This window comes from Leuciscus leuciscus (genome assembly GCF_965113295.1).
Source record: "Leuciscus leuciscus genome assembly, chromosome: 18".
Lineage (NCBI taxonomy): Eukaryota > Metazoa > Chordata > Actinopteri > Cypriniformes > Leuciscidae > Leuciscus > Leuciscus leuciscus.
In genome coordinates, this window is record NC_138742.1 from 27,201,273 (window position 1) to 27,219,901 (window position 18,629).

General features: G+C 39.8%; 2 protein-coding genes and 2 long non-coding RNA genes across 5 annotated transcripts in view; 2 read left to right on the forward strand and 2 right to left on the reverse strand.

Annotated features, from left to right (window-relative positions):
- The window catches only part of LOC309480700, an 87,322-nt gene extending 73,201 nt beyond the window's left edge, over positions 1-14,121 (forward strand). The window contains exon 2 of the long non-coding RNA XR_014199734.1: positions 11,193-14,121. This is a non-coding gene — a long non-coding RNA (uncharacterized lncRNA). The remainder of the gene's footprint in view (positions 1-11,192) is intronic.
- bltp3a (bridge-like lipid transfer protein family member 3A) overlaps positions 1-14,121 on the forward strand; it is a 42,492-nt gene extending 28,371 nt beyond the window's left edge. Inside the window, exons 12-21 of one of the 2 annotated variants that reach the window (XM_082144986.1) lie at positions 1,017-1,167; positions 1,325-1,518; positions 2,595-3,877; positions 5,616-5,800; positions 5,888-6,033; positions 6,780-6,936; positions 7,847-8,112; positions 8,742-8,850; positions 8,949-9,034; positions 9,177-9,284. In XM_082144986.1, the coding sequence (XP_082001112.1) occupies positions 1,017-1,167; positions 1,325-1,518; positions 2,595-3,877; positions 5,616-5,800; positions 5,888-6,033; positions 6,780-6,936; positions 7,847-8,112; positions 8,742-8,850; positions 8,949-9,034; positions 9,177-9,269 (2,670 nt within the window). In that variant the 3' untranslated portion in view covers positions 9,270-9,284. Of the gene's footprint in view, positions 1-1,016; positions 1,168-1,324; positions 1,519-2,594; positions 3,878-5,615; positions 5,801-5,887; positions 6,034-6,779; positions 6,937-7,846; positions 8,113-8,741; positions 8,851-8,948; positions 9,035-9,176; positions 9,285-10,032 lie in introns of those variants that run through there. The other variant, XM_082144985.1, reaches the window with a different exon arrangement.
- Positions 14,122-14,370: 249 nt separating this feature from the next.
- On the reverse strand, positions 14,371-16,356 carry LOC309481463. The gene is made up of 4 exons (XR_014200024.1): positions 16,222-16,356; positions 15,896-15,997; positions 14,952-15,184; positions 14,371-14,819 (listed from the first exon to the last, which is right to left on the reverse strand). It is a non-coding gene; the product is annotated as an uncharacterized lncRNA (long non-coding RNA).
- Positions 16,357-16,742: 386 nt separating this feature from the next.
- On the reverse strand, positions 16,743-17,819 carry LOC309480275 (uncharacterized protein; the record flags this gene model as incomplete). The annotated part of the gene is made up of 4 exons (XM_082144686.1): positions 17,458-17,819; positions 17,211-17,346; positions 17,103-17,132; positions 16,743-16,807 (listed from the first exon to the last, which is right to left on the reverse strand). Exons 1-4 carry the CDS (start codon positions 17,539-17,541, stop codon positions 16,743-16,745), a joined length of 315 nt encoding a protein of 104 aa, XP_082000812.1. The 5' UTR covers positions 17,542-17,819.
- Between the last annotated feature and the right edge of the window lie 810 nt (positions 17,820-18,629).

Genomic DNA, 18,629 nt, shown 5'->3' on the forward strand with positions numbered 1-18,629 from the left:
GAAAAAGCATAATAGGGGCACTTTAAAGTTATATTTACAAATATAACATTTCATTTCCAGGTTTAAATTAGATTTTGAATCTCAGATGTGGATAATGTGTGACTTGAACAACACTGTAGATGTCTAAGCATATTACAGCAAACCGTTAATCATAAAAGCCTGTAATTATGGGTACTTTTGTTCTATTATGCATAGCCTAGACTTACACTGAGACGGCTAAAAGAGGAAGTATGCATTTTGTTATTGCTTTTCCTTACCACAAGCTTTTTATGTGACACACAAGTCAGTTTCATCTAAATTAGTCTCGTCTTGCAAAAGAAACCTGCTTATGTCATCCCTTTTTCATCACAAGGAGAAAGCAGCCTGTGATATGTTGCCGATGTTATGCTTTGGTTAACTACGCTGAGTTCAAGTACAAAAAATGTATTTGATCATTTTCATTGAGATTACATGGTATTTGTTAAATGAGAGTAGAGAACAATAGCCTCGACAAGACAATGTGAGACTTTAATTTTTAACATGATGCATCCTTAGGGCTTTTACATGTCATCAGTGCTGTCAGTTATGATATAATGCTTTTACATGTCATCAGTGCTGTCAGTTATGATATAATGCATGTGTTCACAGTTGTCTCAGTAGCTCAAAAGAGACAGAAGTGTTTACTGTTAAAGCTATAATAACTCAAAGTTGAGTTATCAAGGGTAAATAAACAGATACAATGTGGGAATATAACAGCACTAGATAAATGTTACATTAAATATATGCATTTAGCGCTCACTAAGTATAGAAGTTACTGTATTCAATAGCTCGCTTTTGGAACTGAAATTGCCATTGCTAAATTTTCTGCCACAAACAAACCTGAGTTACACTACTGGTCACATTTTGGTCAAATAAATGCAGCCTTGGTGAGCACAATAGCCAATGAAATTGCACAAGGAAAGATTATGAGGGAAAGGCAGGAAGCTCAAGTCCAAAGAATGTGAATGTTTGTTATTAAAGCCTATCTGTTTCTTTAGGTGTCCACCGGGGGCCGTCACAGCAAGAGAACGCAGTCTCTCCTCTCCTGCAACCGCAAATCCCTTCATCTGCCAGAAAACACTCCTGCAATACACCTTCAGTTCACTGAATACTACTTCCCTGATAAACCTGGACTTCCTGGTGTCTTAGGTAGGGTTTTTCACATTCATTGATCACTATTGTTAATGCATGTCATTTATATTTACAAACTTCCGTCCTCGTAGGACCCCAGTATGAAGTTTGATCTGTCCTGCTTGGAAAGAGTTATCATTTTTATTTTCCACCCATTGTCACATTCTCTCTTTAGTGCCCTGCTCTAATCTTTATGCCCAGCTGAATGGTCTGCAGCTGTGTCTGGATGCTCCAAGCATCTTGTGGATGACTCTGTTTTCACGGGGTCTACACAGGACCCTTGATCAGGTCAAAGCCTTTTACCACCTCCAGGACAGCAGCAAGACAGACGAACACATCGATATCCGCCTGGATGCAACACAGCTAAAGGTAAACCACGAGATCTAACAGGCTTTAAAAGGAATGTCATGTATGGATCAGTATGGATCTTGTAAAGAAGCTTTTGGTGCTAAACATTTGATCATCTGGTGTCATTTACACCTAATGGTTTATAGTTGATATCCCCTCCAATTATGACCTTATAAATCTTTCGAATTTTGTGTTTGAACGTCCGTTTTTTGCGTTAGCTCTGTATTTTTCTATGGCATCGCTGTCGAAGAGTAATTAGCTAGTGAAGGTGATTTACTTGTTGTAGAGGTAACAAAATGTATCATGGGCATTGTAATGTCTGAAGCGGATGTCATAACAAAAATGTCAGTAGACCTGAAAGATTTTAAAACGAGCAGTTCTTTCATAAATCCATAAGATCTTACCTTCATGCTGTGGAAATAAAAACCGCTAGACCGAACACTACGAGCGCAGCGCTGAAAAGGGGCGGGGTTACATAGGGTCTATAGAGCTTAAACACCTGATTGGCTCCTGCATTCAAGAGATCAACAGACATGTTTGTGATTGGCTACATTTCTCAACACTGCAAAAACACGTTGTAAATAAAAATATTTGACGTTCTCCAGAGCGCAAACACAAATACGCACTGGAGCGTTTACCAAATCCGTTTAGTCAATATTAAATTAGTTTAGTATCAACTGAGGGTGCTCTTGCTTTCGTTTGAGGGTGCTAGCTCCTTCTCGCACCCCCGTAGAACCAGGCCTGCCTGTATATCTCACTCTTCTTCTTCTGAATCAGTTTTTGGTTCGTTTTTGGTTTGGTTTATTGTTGCTGCTTAATTACAATGGCGAATCCATCATGGCGGAGAAAATGTATCATAGATGAAGGTTTTAATCACAGGTTAGAATTGTAATCCTTGATTTGTTAATCTGTGTTTTAAATTAAGTGGTGCAACACAACTCGATTTTAATAAAACCCAGATCAACAAATTCTTGATTAGCATTAAACTTTACTTAATTCAATCCTTTTCGGTGCAACCCACCCTTACTCTCTTTGTGCTTTTAATAACATTTTGTGTGTTTTGGTGTTTTGGCTGAAACTTATTTTGTTGTCTTCAGCTGGTCATTCCTCTGGAATCCTCCATTATGGATCACCCAGACCGCCCTCAGTCATTGAGCATCAGTCTTCCTCAAATCGTCCTCAGCAACACGCGTCACTCTCCTCACGGTTCCCCTTCGGACCTCAACAGCACCTACGGCAGCTTCTCTGCCTGTCCTTTCTTCCATCCCACAGCTTGCCAACCATTCCCTCGGGATCAGAGCCTCCTACATCCCCTGCCATCAGCATTCCTTCAACGCTTTCTGGAAGACAAGTCCCTGTCGTTAGAGCACAAACGTCCCTCTCGCTCGCAGGACGTCTGGTCTGTCAGTCTGTCCCGAGTGACTCTAGGCTTTGATGGGGCTCGTCGAGGGCTCAGAGGGAAAACCCTTCCCTTTGTGGAGCCCTTTGCCATGTCTTTGTGGTTGTGCCGCCCTTCTGCCTTCAAAAAAGATTCTCATTGTTCGAGTATAGATGGCGATTCAAAATCCCCCACTGGTTCTAGCAAACATCCTCTCCTTGACTCACCACAGCATGTAAATGACGTCATACCTGATCAATTCGACCAGACCGAGGGTCTAGTCAACTATCCTTTAGCCTCCATCCATATATTGGCCCAATCGATCACTCCAGTTAAAATGTGGCTCAACCACTACCAATTTGTAGCCCTTTTGCGGATGAAGGACTACCTTGCCCGACTTGCTGGAGATTTGACCAAGGACTTCCAGGGTTTGGGACAATCCACACATAAACCTTCAGATCCTCCTTCGGTTTGTGTCTCCGTCCTGATGGAGGCGATAGAGCTTGCTCTACTTCTTCCTCCTGCAACGTGCGAGCCAGAAGAAGCCCATTCCCCAGTGGAAACGGACACTCCCAGCTTGACGGACTCTGATCTCTCGCCATCGCACCATGCTGGTGAGCCTGGCCTGCTGGAGGACAGTGGGACACGAGGGAACGAGGATCAAGAAGATGATGCCGAGCAGGAGGGTTCGGTAGAGGAGGCTTACGAAGCCATTGAAGAGGGAATAGATGGACAAACGGGGCAGGATGGTGACGCTCAAGCCGTTGTTCCTGCCATGTCTCCTCTGCTTTCTCCAGTGAATCCTGCATTACTGTCCCGGCATAGCTCCACTTTCAGCTTGGAGGGGGAGCTATCCAGTGCCCTGAATGCCACCAGAGGGGTCACCAAAGACGCACTCAGTGCCTCCCTGGATCTCACCAAAGGGGCGCTGTCCATCACGAAAGATGCCTTCAGCCTCCTGAGCCGAGGATCTGGCATGACCAAACTCTTCACTCAAAACAAGTAAGACCTCTGAGCCATTTGCATTGTTGAGGTCTTGATCTTAGGATTGCACAGATACAGAAAAATTACAGCTGATACTGATAATAGTCCTATACACAACTCACACTTCATCTCATTCAACTGCCAATGAACTCTTTCCATAGCTAATTAAAGTAGTTGTAAACGCCATCTATTCTATCACTTGGCCATGGTTGATTCCATCTAAGATGATCTGATCTGATCTGAGCCATTTAATTCGTGGTTAAGCTTGAAACAATGTATCTTATGTTCTCTGGCCATCTGGCCATCTTTTAGATGAGCTCACATGTAGGTGCACACAGTACATAATTGAAAAGAGCTGATGCTGTTTGTGGCTGTTCTAGTGAATGCTTATATTTTAAGGAAGACACATTGGTCTGTATTTGAAAGTGTTTGGGCATTGTTACAGTAAATGTTCTCATTTGTTAGTATGTTATCAGTCTAAAAGGTTCATTTGACCCAAAAATTAAAGCACTATTATCTAGCCTGGTAATACCAAACTCTGCTACTTCGCTTTGCTTCGTAGACAGAGTCTGGCATGGCATAATTGAAAAGCGTTTTCTTTCTCGCGGGGGGGCGCTTGTCTGAAGTTTAAAATCATTGGTTACCCGTAAGCCAATCACATAACGTTTGGTTATGGCGTGTGTTATGCGCATGCTCAGCCACATCTAACTTCCACTGTAAACACATGTATGATGCGAAAGCAAAACCATCGAGTGAAATACCGGAGTGAACATGGCTGTGAAAGACTTTTGCAGATTATGTGAAGTAAATCTATGCATCCACGGTACAATCAGCGTCTACGTCACGGCTCTCAGCCCGCCCTCTGTTCGTTGATTGGCCCGGCTGTTTTCAGGCCGGAGGAAAACGGAAAGCTATGACGCTGTCTCAGACTGAGTACAGAAGCGAAATGAAATTGAGCGGAAGTACGAAGTCTGACGTAGTCAGGCTACTATTATCTTTACTCACTCTCATATTATGAGACTTATTATGAGACCCATAAGACTTTCGGTCATCTTCGAAAAGTTTACTATTTAAAAAAAAAAATGCTTTATATGATGAACAGGTTTAATTTAAGCTATTATCCACACATAAACATTGATGAACTCACATAATTTGAACACATCAAATATAAATACAGACAACAGCAGCTCAAACGTGCTTGATTGACGCGTAATAACCAATAAGGTTTGTTCCATGCATCAGGAAAGTTCGATTGAGTTAATATTAAGTATGTGCGATGCTCAGTGTTATATTTAAATAAAAGCCTAAATTAAATTATTTGCAGATTAAACCTCTCTATTCATCTTGATTACGAAGTTTTGGTTGTATGGACTCTCAGTGGAGGGACAGAAATCTCACAGGTTTCTTTTAAAATGTCTTTGTTTGTCGAAGCCAAAAGCCTCGTGAGCAGCGCTCCGACATGTAGCGCGGTTGCACTTCAGACAACCCGAGTTCGAGTCCCGGCTCGTGGAACTTTCCAGATCCCTCCCCCCTCTCTCCCTCCCACTCCACTTCCTGACATTTCTCTTTACTGTCCCATCTCAATAAAGGCAAAAGCGGCAAAAATAAATCTTAAAAAAAATTTTTGTTTGTGTTCCGAAAATAAACTAGTCTTATAGGTCTGGAACGACATGAGGGTCAGTAAATCATGACAGAATTGTTCTTCTTTTCCATGAATTAACCTTTTAACGTGTTTAACATGATATGGCTTCTGTAGGGAGCCAAGCTCACGGCTAGAGGATTCCAGTCCCTCCATCATGGGGAACCTGCGGCTTCACTCCATGAAACAGTCGCCTTCCCAGAATTCCTGTGACAGTGCCATTTTAGAGGGTAGTCTGGCGGACGATGGCTTATCCATTGACAGTGACATCAGTGAAAACTTTGTCATCCTAATGGACTCTGGTACTGAAGCACTTGTATTTTAAAAGCTATAACAATTATATCTGTCAGTGTCTTTAATTGATATATATTTGTGTTGTTGTGATTCAGAGTCTGGTGTGGAGTCTTTGCGTCCTAATGGGACAGGTGTCCTCTCGGGAAGCTGTGTGAGTCCCGCTCCAGGAACAGAAGGTGGGTCATCGGCAGACCTCAGCAGCTCTCTGTCCCAGAGCATTGAAGACATTGCCCAAGATATGGTGAGTTGTATCTAGTGTAATGACATCTAGATGCCTAAACACCTGCCACTTGTCCACTGCCTGGAAGATGTCCACTATAATGCAGTGCTCGTGGTCTAAAAGTCTGAAAAACAGCAAGGTACTATGTTTTATTTATACTTTTATAACTCATTTAATATTTACCAGTCAGACAGCTGCCTTCTAACAATCCGCATCCTTAGAAATGCTTTGAACAACTCAGAACGTCAGTGGAGAAACGCACATAGTTCGTCATAACATCGTAATATACATCACACACGCTATATTGCTAAATGTACCCGATTTTTCATATCAGCAGAAAAAATATACCGGGATAACCTGGCTTCTCTTGAGACTCCCCTGCTTCAGAGCGCTCATAGTTAATGATATGCTAAAGCCCGCCGGCACGTTGATCTGATTGGTTACAAGGTAGTTTGTGACGTCAGAAACACCAGTGATTTCAAACCTCGTTTTCGAGACTGTCTTTGGTTCACTGCAGTTTTAAGGAGAAAATACTCAGCAATGCTGTTGGCTTATGAATTTGCACATGGTTTGTCTTAAAGCATATTAAAAACACTACATAGACAAACAACATTAAAAGCTTGATTTTCACCATATTTAAACACATATTCTACTAAATTGTGCTGGTTTAAAGTCGGCATAAAACAGAAGTTGTGATAGTCTTCTCTTTACTTACTCTTAGTTGGTTGCGTGACTGATGTTTGATGAACGCTCTGCTTTTATTTCAGGTGTCTGTGTTAGTTGTGTGTCTGAGTCGAATGGAGTGCCTGACGGAGATGCGCGGTGAAGATATCGTGGTGGCGCTGGAAGCCCAGGAGCTTGTGCCTAAACAACAGGGCAACCACAAACTCACAGACCTGCTGGCGGGACCGACACTGACGCAGGGTTAGGATGCTAAATGTGTCCATAATTGTGATTGCAGAAGAATTGTCAGGATGTCATTTAGGCTGTGTTTACACTTCAAGGCATAACGCACACGTCCGCTCTTTTTGATTATTTTTGATTATTTTTGTCTCGCCTTTAAGATAACTCTGAGTTTGCATTTATCTCCCGCCCAAACATTCCAAGGATTCCATTGGTAATCACTTTCACTACGAGCGCCACGATTGACCCTCGGCGTTTGAATGCTAATTCAGCTTTTCAGAAGTCGGCAAAAGTACATGCGATGGCAGTTACGATATACTGTATGTGAAATGGACAAACAAAAGACACTTTCAGTTTCTGTGGGAGCGTTTACAGGCCCATCCAACCTGATCTCATGAGAAAACGTAACTATTTTACAGCAATTTGTACAGAAACTAAAATTTTTGAAAAAAGTAACCATGAAGGTCCACACCTAAATCTAGTCGTCAGTGGAGTGTAAGCAGATCGTACGGAAACATATCAATGAGTTAAATGAAGCCACTAATTCACCAAAGCAAAAAATAGTTATGAATTGCCATTAGAGTATGTTGGACACGTCTGCTTCATAAGATCACCCTGTTAAGAAAAGCGATCCCTGTTCGCAAATGTGTTGCTCACGCTATTGCACACAGTTTATGCACAGATCAGGCGATACACACATGTAATACGTCTCTTTTCACTCCCTTGTTATGAAGTCTGTATTCCAAACCACTAATTATTCACAACACACAGGGTATCATATATTTATCTTGGCAACAACCCCTTATAATTGCCTCTCTCGTTCTTTATTTCTATGGTAACTGATTCTCAATCTGCTGTGAACATCATGTCTTTTTAGATATACATGCAGTGTGATACTCAGAACATCTTCACTCTCTGTCTGTCGCTACAGCTGCTGCTTCCTCTCCTCTGTCTCCGGGCCCCCGCTCTCTCTCCCGCCCCCCCGCAGCGGCCCTCAGGCTAGAGATGGGCCCGCGTGCCGCCAGACACTCGCCTCTCTCCGAGAGCGTGGGGTTCATGGAGATGTGCTTGACAGGGTGCAGAGCAGAGCTCCTGGCTTCTACCTTAAACACACTGGGACCCTTCCTGGAGGACGAGTTCAGCGCAGACCCCCAGCCAATGAGACTGTGGTTACGGGACACTGCTATTACACTAAAGGTGAGAACAGTGGTCAAATAATGGGCCACATCTCTCATCATCTCCAGCTAATGGAAGACTAGGGATTCCCTTATAGATTATCTGTTATGTGCATTTACTGTACACGCTACAACATCTTATGTAATAAGACGGGACAAAGGTAATGATGGACATTGTATGATGTTTTCGGTTCTCTTTTTAAGAGTCCAGCATTTCTTAAAGTCTTCCCCCCTTTAAACTCATCTTTGATCACCAAAATGACATATTTAAAAGTTTTTTTTTTCATGCCTTAAAATAGCTTGAATGTAACTCTACACCCTCATTTAGACTTCTCGAACAAGAACAAATGTAGGGCGAAGTTTGATTTTGTTCAAGGGGAATTGATTGGGTGGTCGGGGTTTGCTATTGGTGGATCTCGTGTGAGTGACAGGTCACCCCGCCCTCGTGACAGTAAGACATGACGAAGGCACATCAATTTAAAAAAAATATGTCCATGGATAAACCATATATAATAATAAATACTGCAATATTTAAACTTTAATAACCTTGAGTTTAATTTTTGTATTTGCTCTATCATCGTATATCAACTTACTCCAAAACCCCAAATAACTAAATGCTCTCTGTTTTCTCTCTCTCTCTCTCTCTGTCAGGACGATAATCCACGTATCTTCCCGACTGCTCCTCAACCAGTTCCTGTGCTCTTCTCTCTGGACGGCATTGTGCTGGAGCGTTTGGATGATGGGATACTCCGCTTGAGACGTGAGTCCTTCGGGTTCGGGTTACTGCAGCTGCTCAGATGTTGAGGATGTTCCTGTTGAACTAATGTTTGCCTCCTCTGTTTCACTCTCACACATCAGCTGCAAAGAGCCAATCAGGGATCGAGACAGAAGTGGACCAAGAGAGAGCTGACCAATCCTGCTTCAGAGCTGAGGAGAACAACAAGGTATGGTATATTAGGAGATTAATATGCACAGTTTAACACTGTATTTACTATATTTGGCCTGTTTGAGTTCTGTTTAAGATATTAGAACATATGCCTATTCATTGTAGTTTTCAAATCTCATTTGTGCTCACATTCAATTCAGATATGGCATGTCAAGATGCATAAGGCTGGACATGGAAGAATCAAGGGCATCAAATCTAACGTAATGCATCTTGATGCACCATATTTGAAGTAAACAGTGCGAATGAGTTTTGTACGGAAGCCCATTTCTGCCATGTAAGAAAAATATATATAATTGTGATATAAAAATCATTACCGGTAATATGAAGAAGTAAAAATTGAGATAAAATGTTAAAAATTGAGGTGACTCAATTGAAAATTTTGGGAATTTTACAAATTCATACTATCTCTTAATTTTGACTCCTATCCACTTTGTCATAATTGACTTGCCTGATAATTGTCAATTTTGACGTCATAATTATTTTTGTGAATTTCAACTTAATTTTGACTTTGTCAGAATCTCTAGTTTTTTATTTTTTATTTCAACTGTATGTCATAATTATGACTTAGTATCTCAATTTCAACTTTTTATGTTGTAATTATGACTTTTTACCAAAGCATGATTTTTTTTTGTTTTTTTCTAATCTGGCAAAAATGGACTTTCACATAATTTTGAGGGCAAATATTGAGTTCTTTTTTGGAGGAATTCAGAGTGATAGAGTGATTGTAATTTTCCAGTGCTTGGCTATGATTCCTTTCGAGAATGAGAAGACTTGAACGTCAACCGTGGCATTCGATATCTTAATTACATGTTTGAAGTCTAAACGTTTTTATTATTCATGGGTGAAGGTGTATTGTTGCAAGTTCAACTTCTCTCTAAAATTGTCTCTTTTTAGTATGTTTGTCTGTTTCAAAAGAATGTTTTTGTGCTTCAACTGATCTTGTTTTTTAGTTCAGGATAGGTGTAATATTATGTACGTGTTTCTCCGTTGGTACAGTCTCTGGAGTCCAAACTCACTGACGTCCAGTCGGCTCTGGAGAAAGCTCTGTCGGACCGAGAGCGCCTGCTACAGGAAGTCAGGAAACACAACCCCTCATTCACCTTATGATGTACAAAGGGAAAGAAACCAGACTTCAGTCCAAATGAGGCACAAGCTAACTTGTCTTGTAGATAAACCAGAAGAACAAGACCTTTGCCTTTTCTGACTCAAAGTTCTCGTCCATCCCTTTCTCTAACATCTTGAGTGTAAGACCAGACGCCATCTCTTCTCTTCAGTCTCTGTGAGCGTCCTCCACCCAGTCTTCCAGTACAGTGACTTTTCTCTCTTTGTGACTGAACTACATCGGCTCACTGAGTTTCCAGTTGGAGGAGGACTGAAGTGAAACTCTTTCGCTGCCGCAGACCCTCTTCACTGCACAATAGATCATCTCTTCTCTTCTGGTCAGCATGCTTCTTGCACATTCGTCTTTTTTGATTTCATGACTGGACTATGTAAAGCTTTTAGATTTTATAGACACATCCGAGTGTTGTTTGGTACCAAGGCTTTGTAGTGCTGGTATACAAACTCTGTTCCCAAACCTAGTGAGCAGCCGACATAGACAGGGCTGGGTTGACATTATACACTTTTTTTTTTTATCAATCTTCGTTTTCATTTTGACCCTGTTCACACCTGGTAGACGAGGGCGACACATTCCCGTTCACACCTGGTGTTTTAATCCGTCTCTTTTGTCCACTTTCAACCACTTCTGTCCTGATTTCTTCGAGGGGAGGGTCTATGGGCAGGGAAATTTATGTTTTTTCAGATCTTTCAATCTAATAGATGAAATAAGCTCTCGCAAATAACATATAAACGCGACCGGAGACGACAAGCTCTGAACCGCAAGAGCAGCCGAGCGCTGTGAGTGTGTGTTAGAAATCAGGAAGGATGAGAGAACACTGAGCTTGGTATGTTTTTCATCTTCAAAACAAACTTCTTCAGCCGACAAAGTTTGAATCTCATCAGGCTAGAGCATTTCCTATAATGTTACTCATCAGGTCAGTCTGTGGAGAGAAGACGGTCTTTTGTGGCTGTTTGAACACATTCGTCCACATGAGAGTTTACACTACGAAAGCAATCCGGCAAATGTGTTTTCAACTACCTCTGGAAGTGGTGGAAAGTGGACAAGCTCAAAACGTTTTAGACCAGTTTACTCCTGTATTTAGCGTCGTCCACTTCATCTAAACGACTGAAACGCATCTTTATACCAGGTGTAAACAGGGCCACTGTCAATTTTTGGGATTGACAACACATTTACTTTCAGGTGTGAGTCTTAAAATCTACTATTCACAGAGCAACTTACAGTAGCCTCTAATTAAAAATGTATCTAATAACTGTTAATATCATTCATCATTATATCTAACCAATAAACAGCCATTGAATATGGAATTTGAATTCTTTGAGAAAAGGAATGTTATTTATATATAAACGAATCAATATAGAATTGAATCAAATCTGAATTGGAATTTAATCGATTCGTGGAATCTGTCAATACTCAGCCCTAATAAACACAATATAATAGACGTGTTGTATTAACAAAAGGTACTCCACAAATGATGCTCCTCTCAAAAAATAATAAATCAAAAGTCAAATCAGTCACTTATGAGGTTCCATGACAGCTTACTAGGTTTAGGGAACAGAGCTGTGGATTCGACTAGTGTACTGTATAGTACGTTTGTTTTTATTAGCTGCTATTCGTCTGAATCAGTGCGGTGTGTAGAGCTGAGCTGATGTGTGTGTGTGTGTGTGTGTGTGTGTGTGTGTGTGTGTGTGTGTGTGTGTGTGTGTGTTATTGATGAAAGGAGCTGAAACAAAAGCACTTTGACTTTAATGTTCACTGCTATACATCACCCTTTATCTGAGGTTTAATGTACAACCGATGGTACTTCTATGAACCAACACGTCCTCAGAGTCGTTGTATTGAGATGATGTCCATTTCCTCTAGTTGTAACATCTCACGTCTCATACTGATGATCACAGATTGAAGTAGCATTAGTGCCAATGCTGGTGTTCATACGAGTTACTGCACAGGGACTTTGGTGAAGTTGTGAAGTCACTTTTATTCAGTATTATGTTTGCTTGTGTCAATGTAACACACACTCAGACTGATCTAGATTTGTTACATTGTAACCTGGGTAATTATACCCGACATAGTGTGAATGCAGCATTAATTACAAACATTAGTTTTGTTTAGTGTTTGATCATAGTCTGTTACACTAAATAAGACACTTTGAGACATTTCACTAATCTGTAGAGTTAAAATATTAATGTTTATGCATACTTGAACTTCATTTTTATGAGGAGATGGTTTCTTGTGACTGGATGTTTGTTACGAAGTAGAGCAATGCCATGGGCAATTTTTTGTTTTATATAAAAAATAATAGAAATAATTTAATATTTTTTATTGTTGAGCTAACCCCCTTTTAAAATGTTAAACTAGGAGTTGTGATAAAAGGATGATGTGAAACGTGTTTCTGTTTGATGTCCCGTACGTCATTTAAGTAAGTAAAAGTTATTTACTTTACAACTACAGCTTTTTGACACCTTGAAGTCGTGTATTGTAATGTTTAGGACTGTCACGAAGCTGTCCATGCTAAATCAGTATTATGAGGCTGGTAAATCTTGTGGGTTTGTAGGAAACAGCTGGATGAATGTGACTCCTGTATGTCCAATCAACATCCTTCTGTCTTCAAACATCTGGATTGATTTATCAGCAAGTGTCCTGTTAGTTTCAAACGTTACTGAAAGTGCATTTTCTGTTTCTGTGTCAACCTGTGATGGTTCCAGTGTCTGTGCTTCAGCTTTCAGTGAAATGTGTAGCATTTACATACACTAAACATTCTCTGTTAGTGTATTAAGATATGTCACGTCTTCCAAAACTCTTTGGAAAACTAACGGTTGCAAAAACTGTGAAGACGTTTCCTGTAGATGGTAGTAATTGAAACATTATTCTTACGATCAAAAAACTTCATTCAGTGCATGTGAAAAAAAAAAAAAAGTTGGTGTTTTCTGCATGACTTTTACTTGAAATCTTTCACAAGTGCAACATCATCAAGGTCACAGACTGTTGAGTGAGGATTTTAATTTATACATTTAAGGGTCATTATTTTACTGTTGTAGATGAGTACTGAATATGTGATCAGAATGAGCATAATATGAGCATATGTTAAATATTTACCTGATTTTACTAATTGTATTGATTGTTTTAGCTGTGTGTAGTTGGTACTAAATGAACTTCTAATTCTGTGCAGTTAAATCAGATTATGTGTCCAGTACGACGGATGTTTTAAGTTTGAAGGTGTCAGACGGTGAGGTTGATCTTTTCTCAAGAGCAGGATGATTGGTCTCTTCATCAATCTGGAGAGTGAAAGTAGTTCTAATTAATGATTTTGCGATATATTTGTAAGAAACAGAAATGCCCAGTTTAGATACACACTAATTTTACATTTCTCCTCTAGAGTTTCAGAAAAGATCTGAATAATTCCTCAAACTGTGCTCAGATTTGCCAAGATACCAAAGTCTGTAATCAAGAGTCAGAGATTTCAATATGAACTCAAATATTTCTCAAATTCACAAAATGATGCGAGCTGCCCTCCATATATTGTAACTATTTCTCCAAAGGCATTTTTAGAGAAACATCTGAGTATTTTTTTTTAACAGTGAATACATAATCTTATCCAGAAGATAGCATGATCTGTGGTGTGTCTCTGAACTGAATGTTTTGGGCAGCAAACTCCGCTGGGATCATCAGGTGTACGGGAAGTGTTAAATTGTTGAATTGATTTGTCCTTGATTGTCTTGTTTTTGGTCAATTGAATGTCACATGTTCATCCCAGTAAATGCTCCGCTGACCCGCTGTAGATAAAACAATTATTTTGACCTCTGATCTATTCATTAAAGTAAGCTAATGTCATTTCACATTTTACATCACCACCATTAAAGTCCTGGAACAAAACATTAAAACCAAACTGATATTTTGTTGGTTCTGTGAACCATAACTATGTGAAAATGTCACCAATGATGATCAATAAAATGTTTCTTAAAGTTGAACTTTGTGTATCTTACTCTCTGATGATACACTTATTCAGCCGAGAACTGCATGACCAACATTTTATTAGATAGATGCTGGTACTTTTGTTCAGAACGAGTGTGTGTGTGATATTAATGATGTTAATGTTGAGTAACTAGATTTTTATGTACACTATTGTCATATATTGCCAGTCCCTTTGTCCATCTCTGCTCCACCAACTAAAATAAGTGCAAATTAAGCCAACAAATCCTGCATTCAGAATCGCTTACCAGCATATAACCAGGCCTATTACTCTTTCTGCCATATGATAATTTATGGTAAAAAAAAAAAAAATAGTAAGACTTGTCAACCCGTCCTCATTCCCAGGGCGTCATATACTTACGCTTTTGTCACGTCTGTTGGCGTCTACTACCAACGCACATGTCACCCTTTAGCGTCAATATGAGACGCACAGAGCTTTCCACTAACTCTAATGTAAACCCATCCGCTGTACTATTGGACGCCCAGGGCAACTTCGTCAGTCATCAACTCATTCCAATATAAACCGGATGATAAAAAATGTGCTTGATAATTCTACAAAACATTATGATAATGTAATGGACATTATTTTTTTATTTTTTTTACCTTTTGATGCAGAGAATTTCTTCTCCGCCTCGTATGTCACAGCAACCCACTCGGAAAAGCTTTTGCTGAAGGAATCAGCTGATATTTTGCCAGCCTTTTAGATATAGGACAAACATAGGAGAAAAGTCAGAGGAAAATAATATTTGTGTATGTGTAACTCACCATTAACACTAACTAATAAACATTGCATGCATCTTCATTAAGCTTGGCAAAATTGAAAACTCACTCTTCCGAAGCGCCTTGTTCTTTCATCAAGCATTTTGATGTACGCCTTAAGTGATACACCTGGTGCGGCCATCTTAAGGTCATAGAAAGACTGAAAGACATCAGTGGTATACAGGGTGCAGAAATTCACGGTGCCAGGCCAGTATCCATCACGCTGGATGTCCTCAATGGTGGGGGACCATGTTAGGCAACAGCTGGTGCAACTCAAAGCTGGCAATACAAGGTTGTAGCGGCCTATAGGGAGCATTAATTCAAATTAATAAATTAAGTAATACTGTTAATTTACCTCAACAGAAGAAGGAAACAGGCCGTTGTTTCTAATTCCCTCTTTCTGATAAGTTTAAATGGTTATAGGGAAAAGATTGCAAGAAGATGTTGCGGAAAACACATGATAATGCACTTGAAATGTAGGTACTGCCACCTTGTCGTGCTCGTGCATTACAACAAAATACCGCTTGGATGATACATTGACACACATTGTTATATGGATACAGCCTGGATACACCCACAGTGAAATTGGGCAAAACCCCTTGCATGATGAGTAATCATGAACAACGAGAAGGAAGGGAGGTCAGTGCGCATGTGTGGGCGTAGTGTGTGTGACAGAAGAGAAAGAGAGACGGAGCACCAGCTGTGTCGGTGTTGTGCAGAGTTTTCCGCACCTGGTTGATGGTTGAATCATTTATCACCATTGATGAACCGCGCAAAGAATATTATATCGTTTTTAAACAGTACTTAGAATATACCCGTGAGGAACCGTGATGTGCATGCAATTCTCAGCGGGCACAACTCGGCACACGACTGGCGAGTTGAAAAATGCCAACAATATGCCTCAGTTTAGCTGTAAGTGTACAGGGTAAGTTACAGTGACTAAATAATAGAGACTGCAACTCTGCAGCTTCTCAAGATTAAAGCGAAGCTACCATGTGTAAAATGTCCACTTACCATTTATGGTAATGACAGCCACATTTCTGCCAGGTGACGCATGAATGTTGCCTGTTGAACAGCCACACACACGATCTGGTCTCTGTATAGGTAACAGCCGTGCTATCAAAAAAATTAAATTGTGTATTGTTTAGATACCCAAAAAAAGCACACACACACACTAACTTGTTCTGCAAATATTAACTATTTCTTCAACTAAAAAGATGCATTGCATAGAGAATTTGAAAAACATCAACATTTGGTTTCTTAATGTGAATCCAGTAACAGGAATAGCACACGTTTCATTCATAGTAAGGCATAATACTTGTAATGGTCTTAGCTGCTACCCATTTGCTGGCGCAACTCTGACAAAGGCTGCAAAAATCCTCCAGTTAGTGACTCTCTGTTGTGCAAGACAAAGCGTGAATGAACAGCAGTATCACAGTCCTCACAGAGGAACGGGAAAGGCAGGCAGTCCAGACACCTCACAACAGCTTGTTTGCCACACTGGCACCCACAATGTGGATCTTGGGTAGCCAGCATATTTTCAACAAGAAATGGCCTGGCCTCTTTCCACTTTTGTGAGGACACTTTGTTTCTGATCTCCCAGTCAGTAGCAGGTGACGCCTCACAACAAGTCACGGCTGTATCCTCTAATGTACTGTCTACTCCGTCCTCAAGCAGCTCAAGGAGCTCCTGGCGAAGCACCTCAGTTTCAGATCCTAACAGAAAAAGAATGAAATAAATAAACTTCGCCAATAAACCAGCAGCTCATACATTTCTACCTAAACCAAAACTGTCAAGAAATGACATCTAAACTAATTAAAAGTATAATCTATCCAGGCAATTACAATACACTATGCTTTAATTATGTACCTTTTGTTAGATTGACACTGGCAACAACATCAGTAGGTGCCGCACATCTGGGCTGTTCTGTGTTAACAATCATTTTATTAAGGAAGTACGGGTGGCAAAGACATGCAGGCTTTATAACGGAGACTATCAGTTTTCAGTACAATTCTGACATTAACATTTGCTCTGTTTTAATAACTGATGGTATTTCTGCTGAGACTGCAACCCCTTCAACGTGACATAAGGAGAGAAGAAAGACAATCTGGAACTTTGAAACTCCTTTTCACAGACTTTAATAAGGTTATGGAGATTAAAACCATGTTAATATCAATCTTTATTAGTTTTTCATTAATCACAAATTGTGTTTTTGCTTTACCTGTGCGTTGATGTTGCTTGGTAGTTGGCGCTGAAAATGACATTGAGACAAATTTAGTAATGGAAATTGTTAAGTAAACAAAGGAGACATATAAGTAGGACTACTAACCAGATGGCTTTCCACTGGTTTTCCTACTGGATGAAGGCCTTTTAGGAATAACAAACCCATGCCTGTCACGCTTCTTCCATTGGACAGGGGTTGGCTTGTGTTCCCTCTGTGCCTTGAGTTCCTTCTGAGCCTCACTCTGTGTAATTCAACAAGACACAAAAACGCAACACACCAAATAAAGAGTCAATAATTTAGGTGTCAAATCATTTTCTTAAAACGTTTTGCCATAATGCAACACTTAACTTACCTCCAAAACCTGAAGAAGTCTGTTAGCATCCTGAAGCTCTTCCTCCAACTCCAAATCTTCAGCATCAAATTCCAAACCACTCATTTTTCAACAAACTAAACAGGAGAGATAATATTGACAGAACATGTCTGTAACATTAAAATAAACAGAAACCTTACAATCAAATGCATCTTCATAGTTTGTACTCGGGTGAAAATGTAAAGTAAAACAAATATGAAAATACATGCAAAGTATATAACGTGAGGTTATAATCTCATAAATTAGCCACGTTGGCTTTTTTTTTTTTTTACAAAAATACCTGAATTTTCATTTTACACACTCACTTTAATAACGTTACAATATTATCACATTGTAATGCTCGTTTTGTGGCCCGTACAATTAATTAATTTTGCCCCAACTTCACAACAGATTGCAACAGTCTTCTCCACAGATTAACCTGCCGCCATGTGTTTCCCTTACGGTAGAATTTAGCTAGCAAGCCCGTTAGGCGTTAGCTAGTTTAAATTGGCTTAAACTACTTTGAGAACGAGTCAAAGATTTACATTTAAATTTTTTAACTTCTTGAAAAAGGTTTGCAAGATTTTAGCAAATCAAGCCAGACACGTTGTCTTTCTAAAACAGCTGTATATCACCTTCAGAACTTAAATAATAGCCAAAGTTTGACTTACCTGTCTCAGAAAACGGAAGAGAAAGCTCCCATCAAACTCTGGTGCGTTGGTTGCGATTGGGTGAATCCACTGACCCCGTCAGTGTCTCCATAGCAACGGATTATGGGTAGTTCTCTTCTGCCAAAGATTTTATCGAGATTAATTGATTATTAATGGTGAAATGGTAACGTTTGTGGCTAATGGTAGGCTGAATATAAATATTAATAATACAATTATCTTTAAACCAATCAATATTCATGACGCTGTTGTAAAATAACATTTTCATATTGTATTGTAGAATTATCAATCACATTTTTGTGTTGAAATATATCAAAATAAAATGATATATGTTTATATAATATATATTAAAATCAAAAAAAAAATAGTACCGCGGATGGGTTTACATTGGAGCTAGTGGAAAGCTCTGTGCGTCTCATATTGAGGGTGACATGTGCGTTGGAAGCATAGGTTGGAAGTAGACGCCGACGGACGTGACAAAAGCGTAAGTATATTGTTTTATTAGGA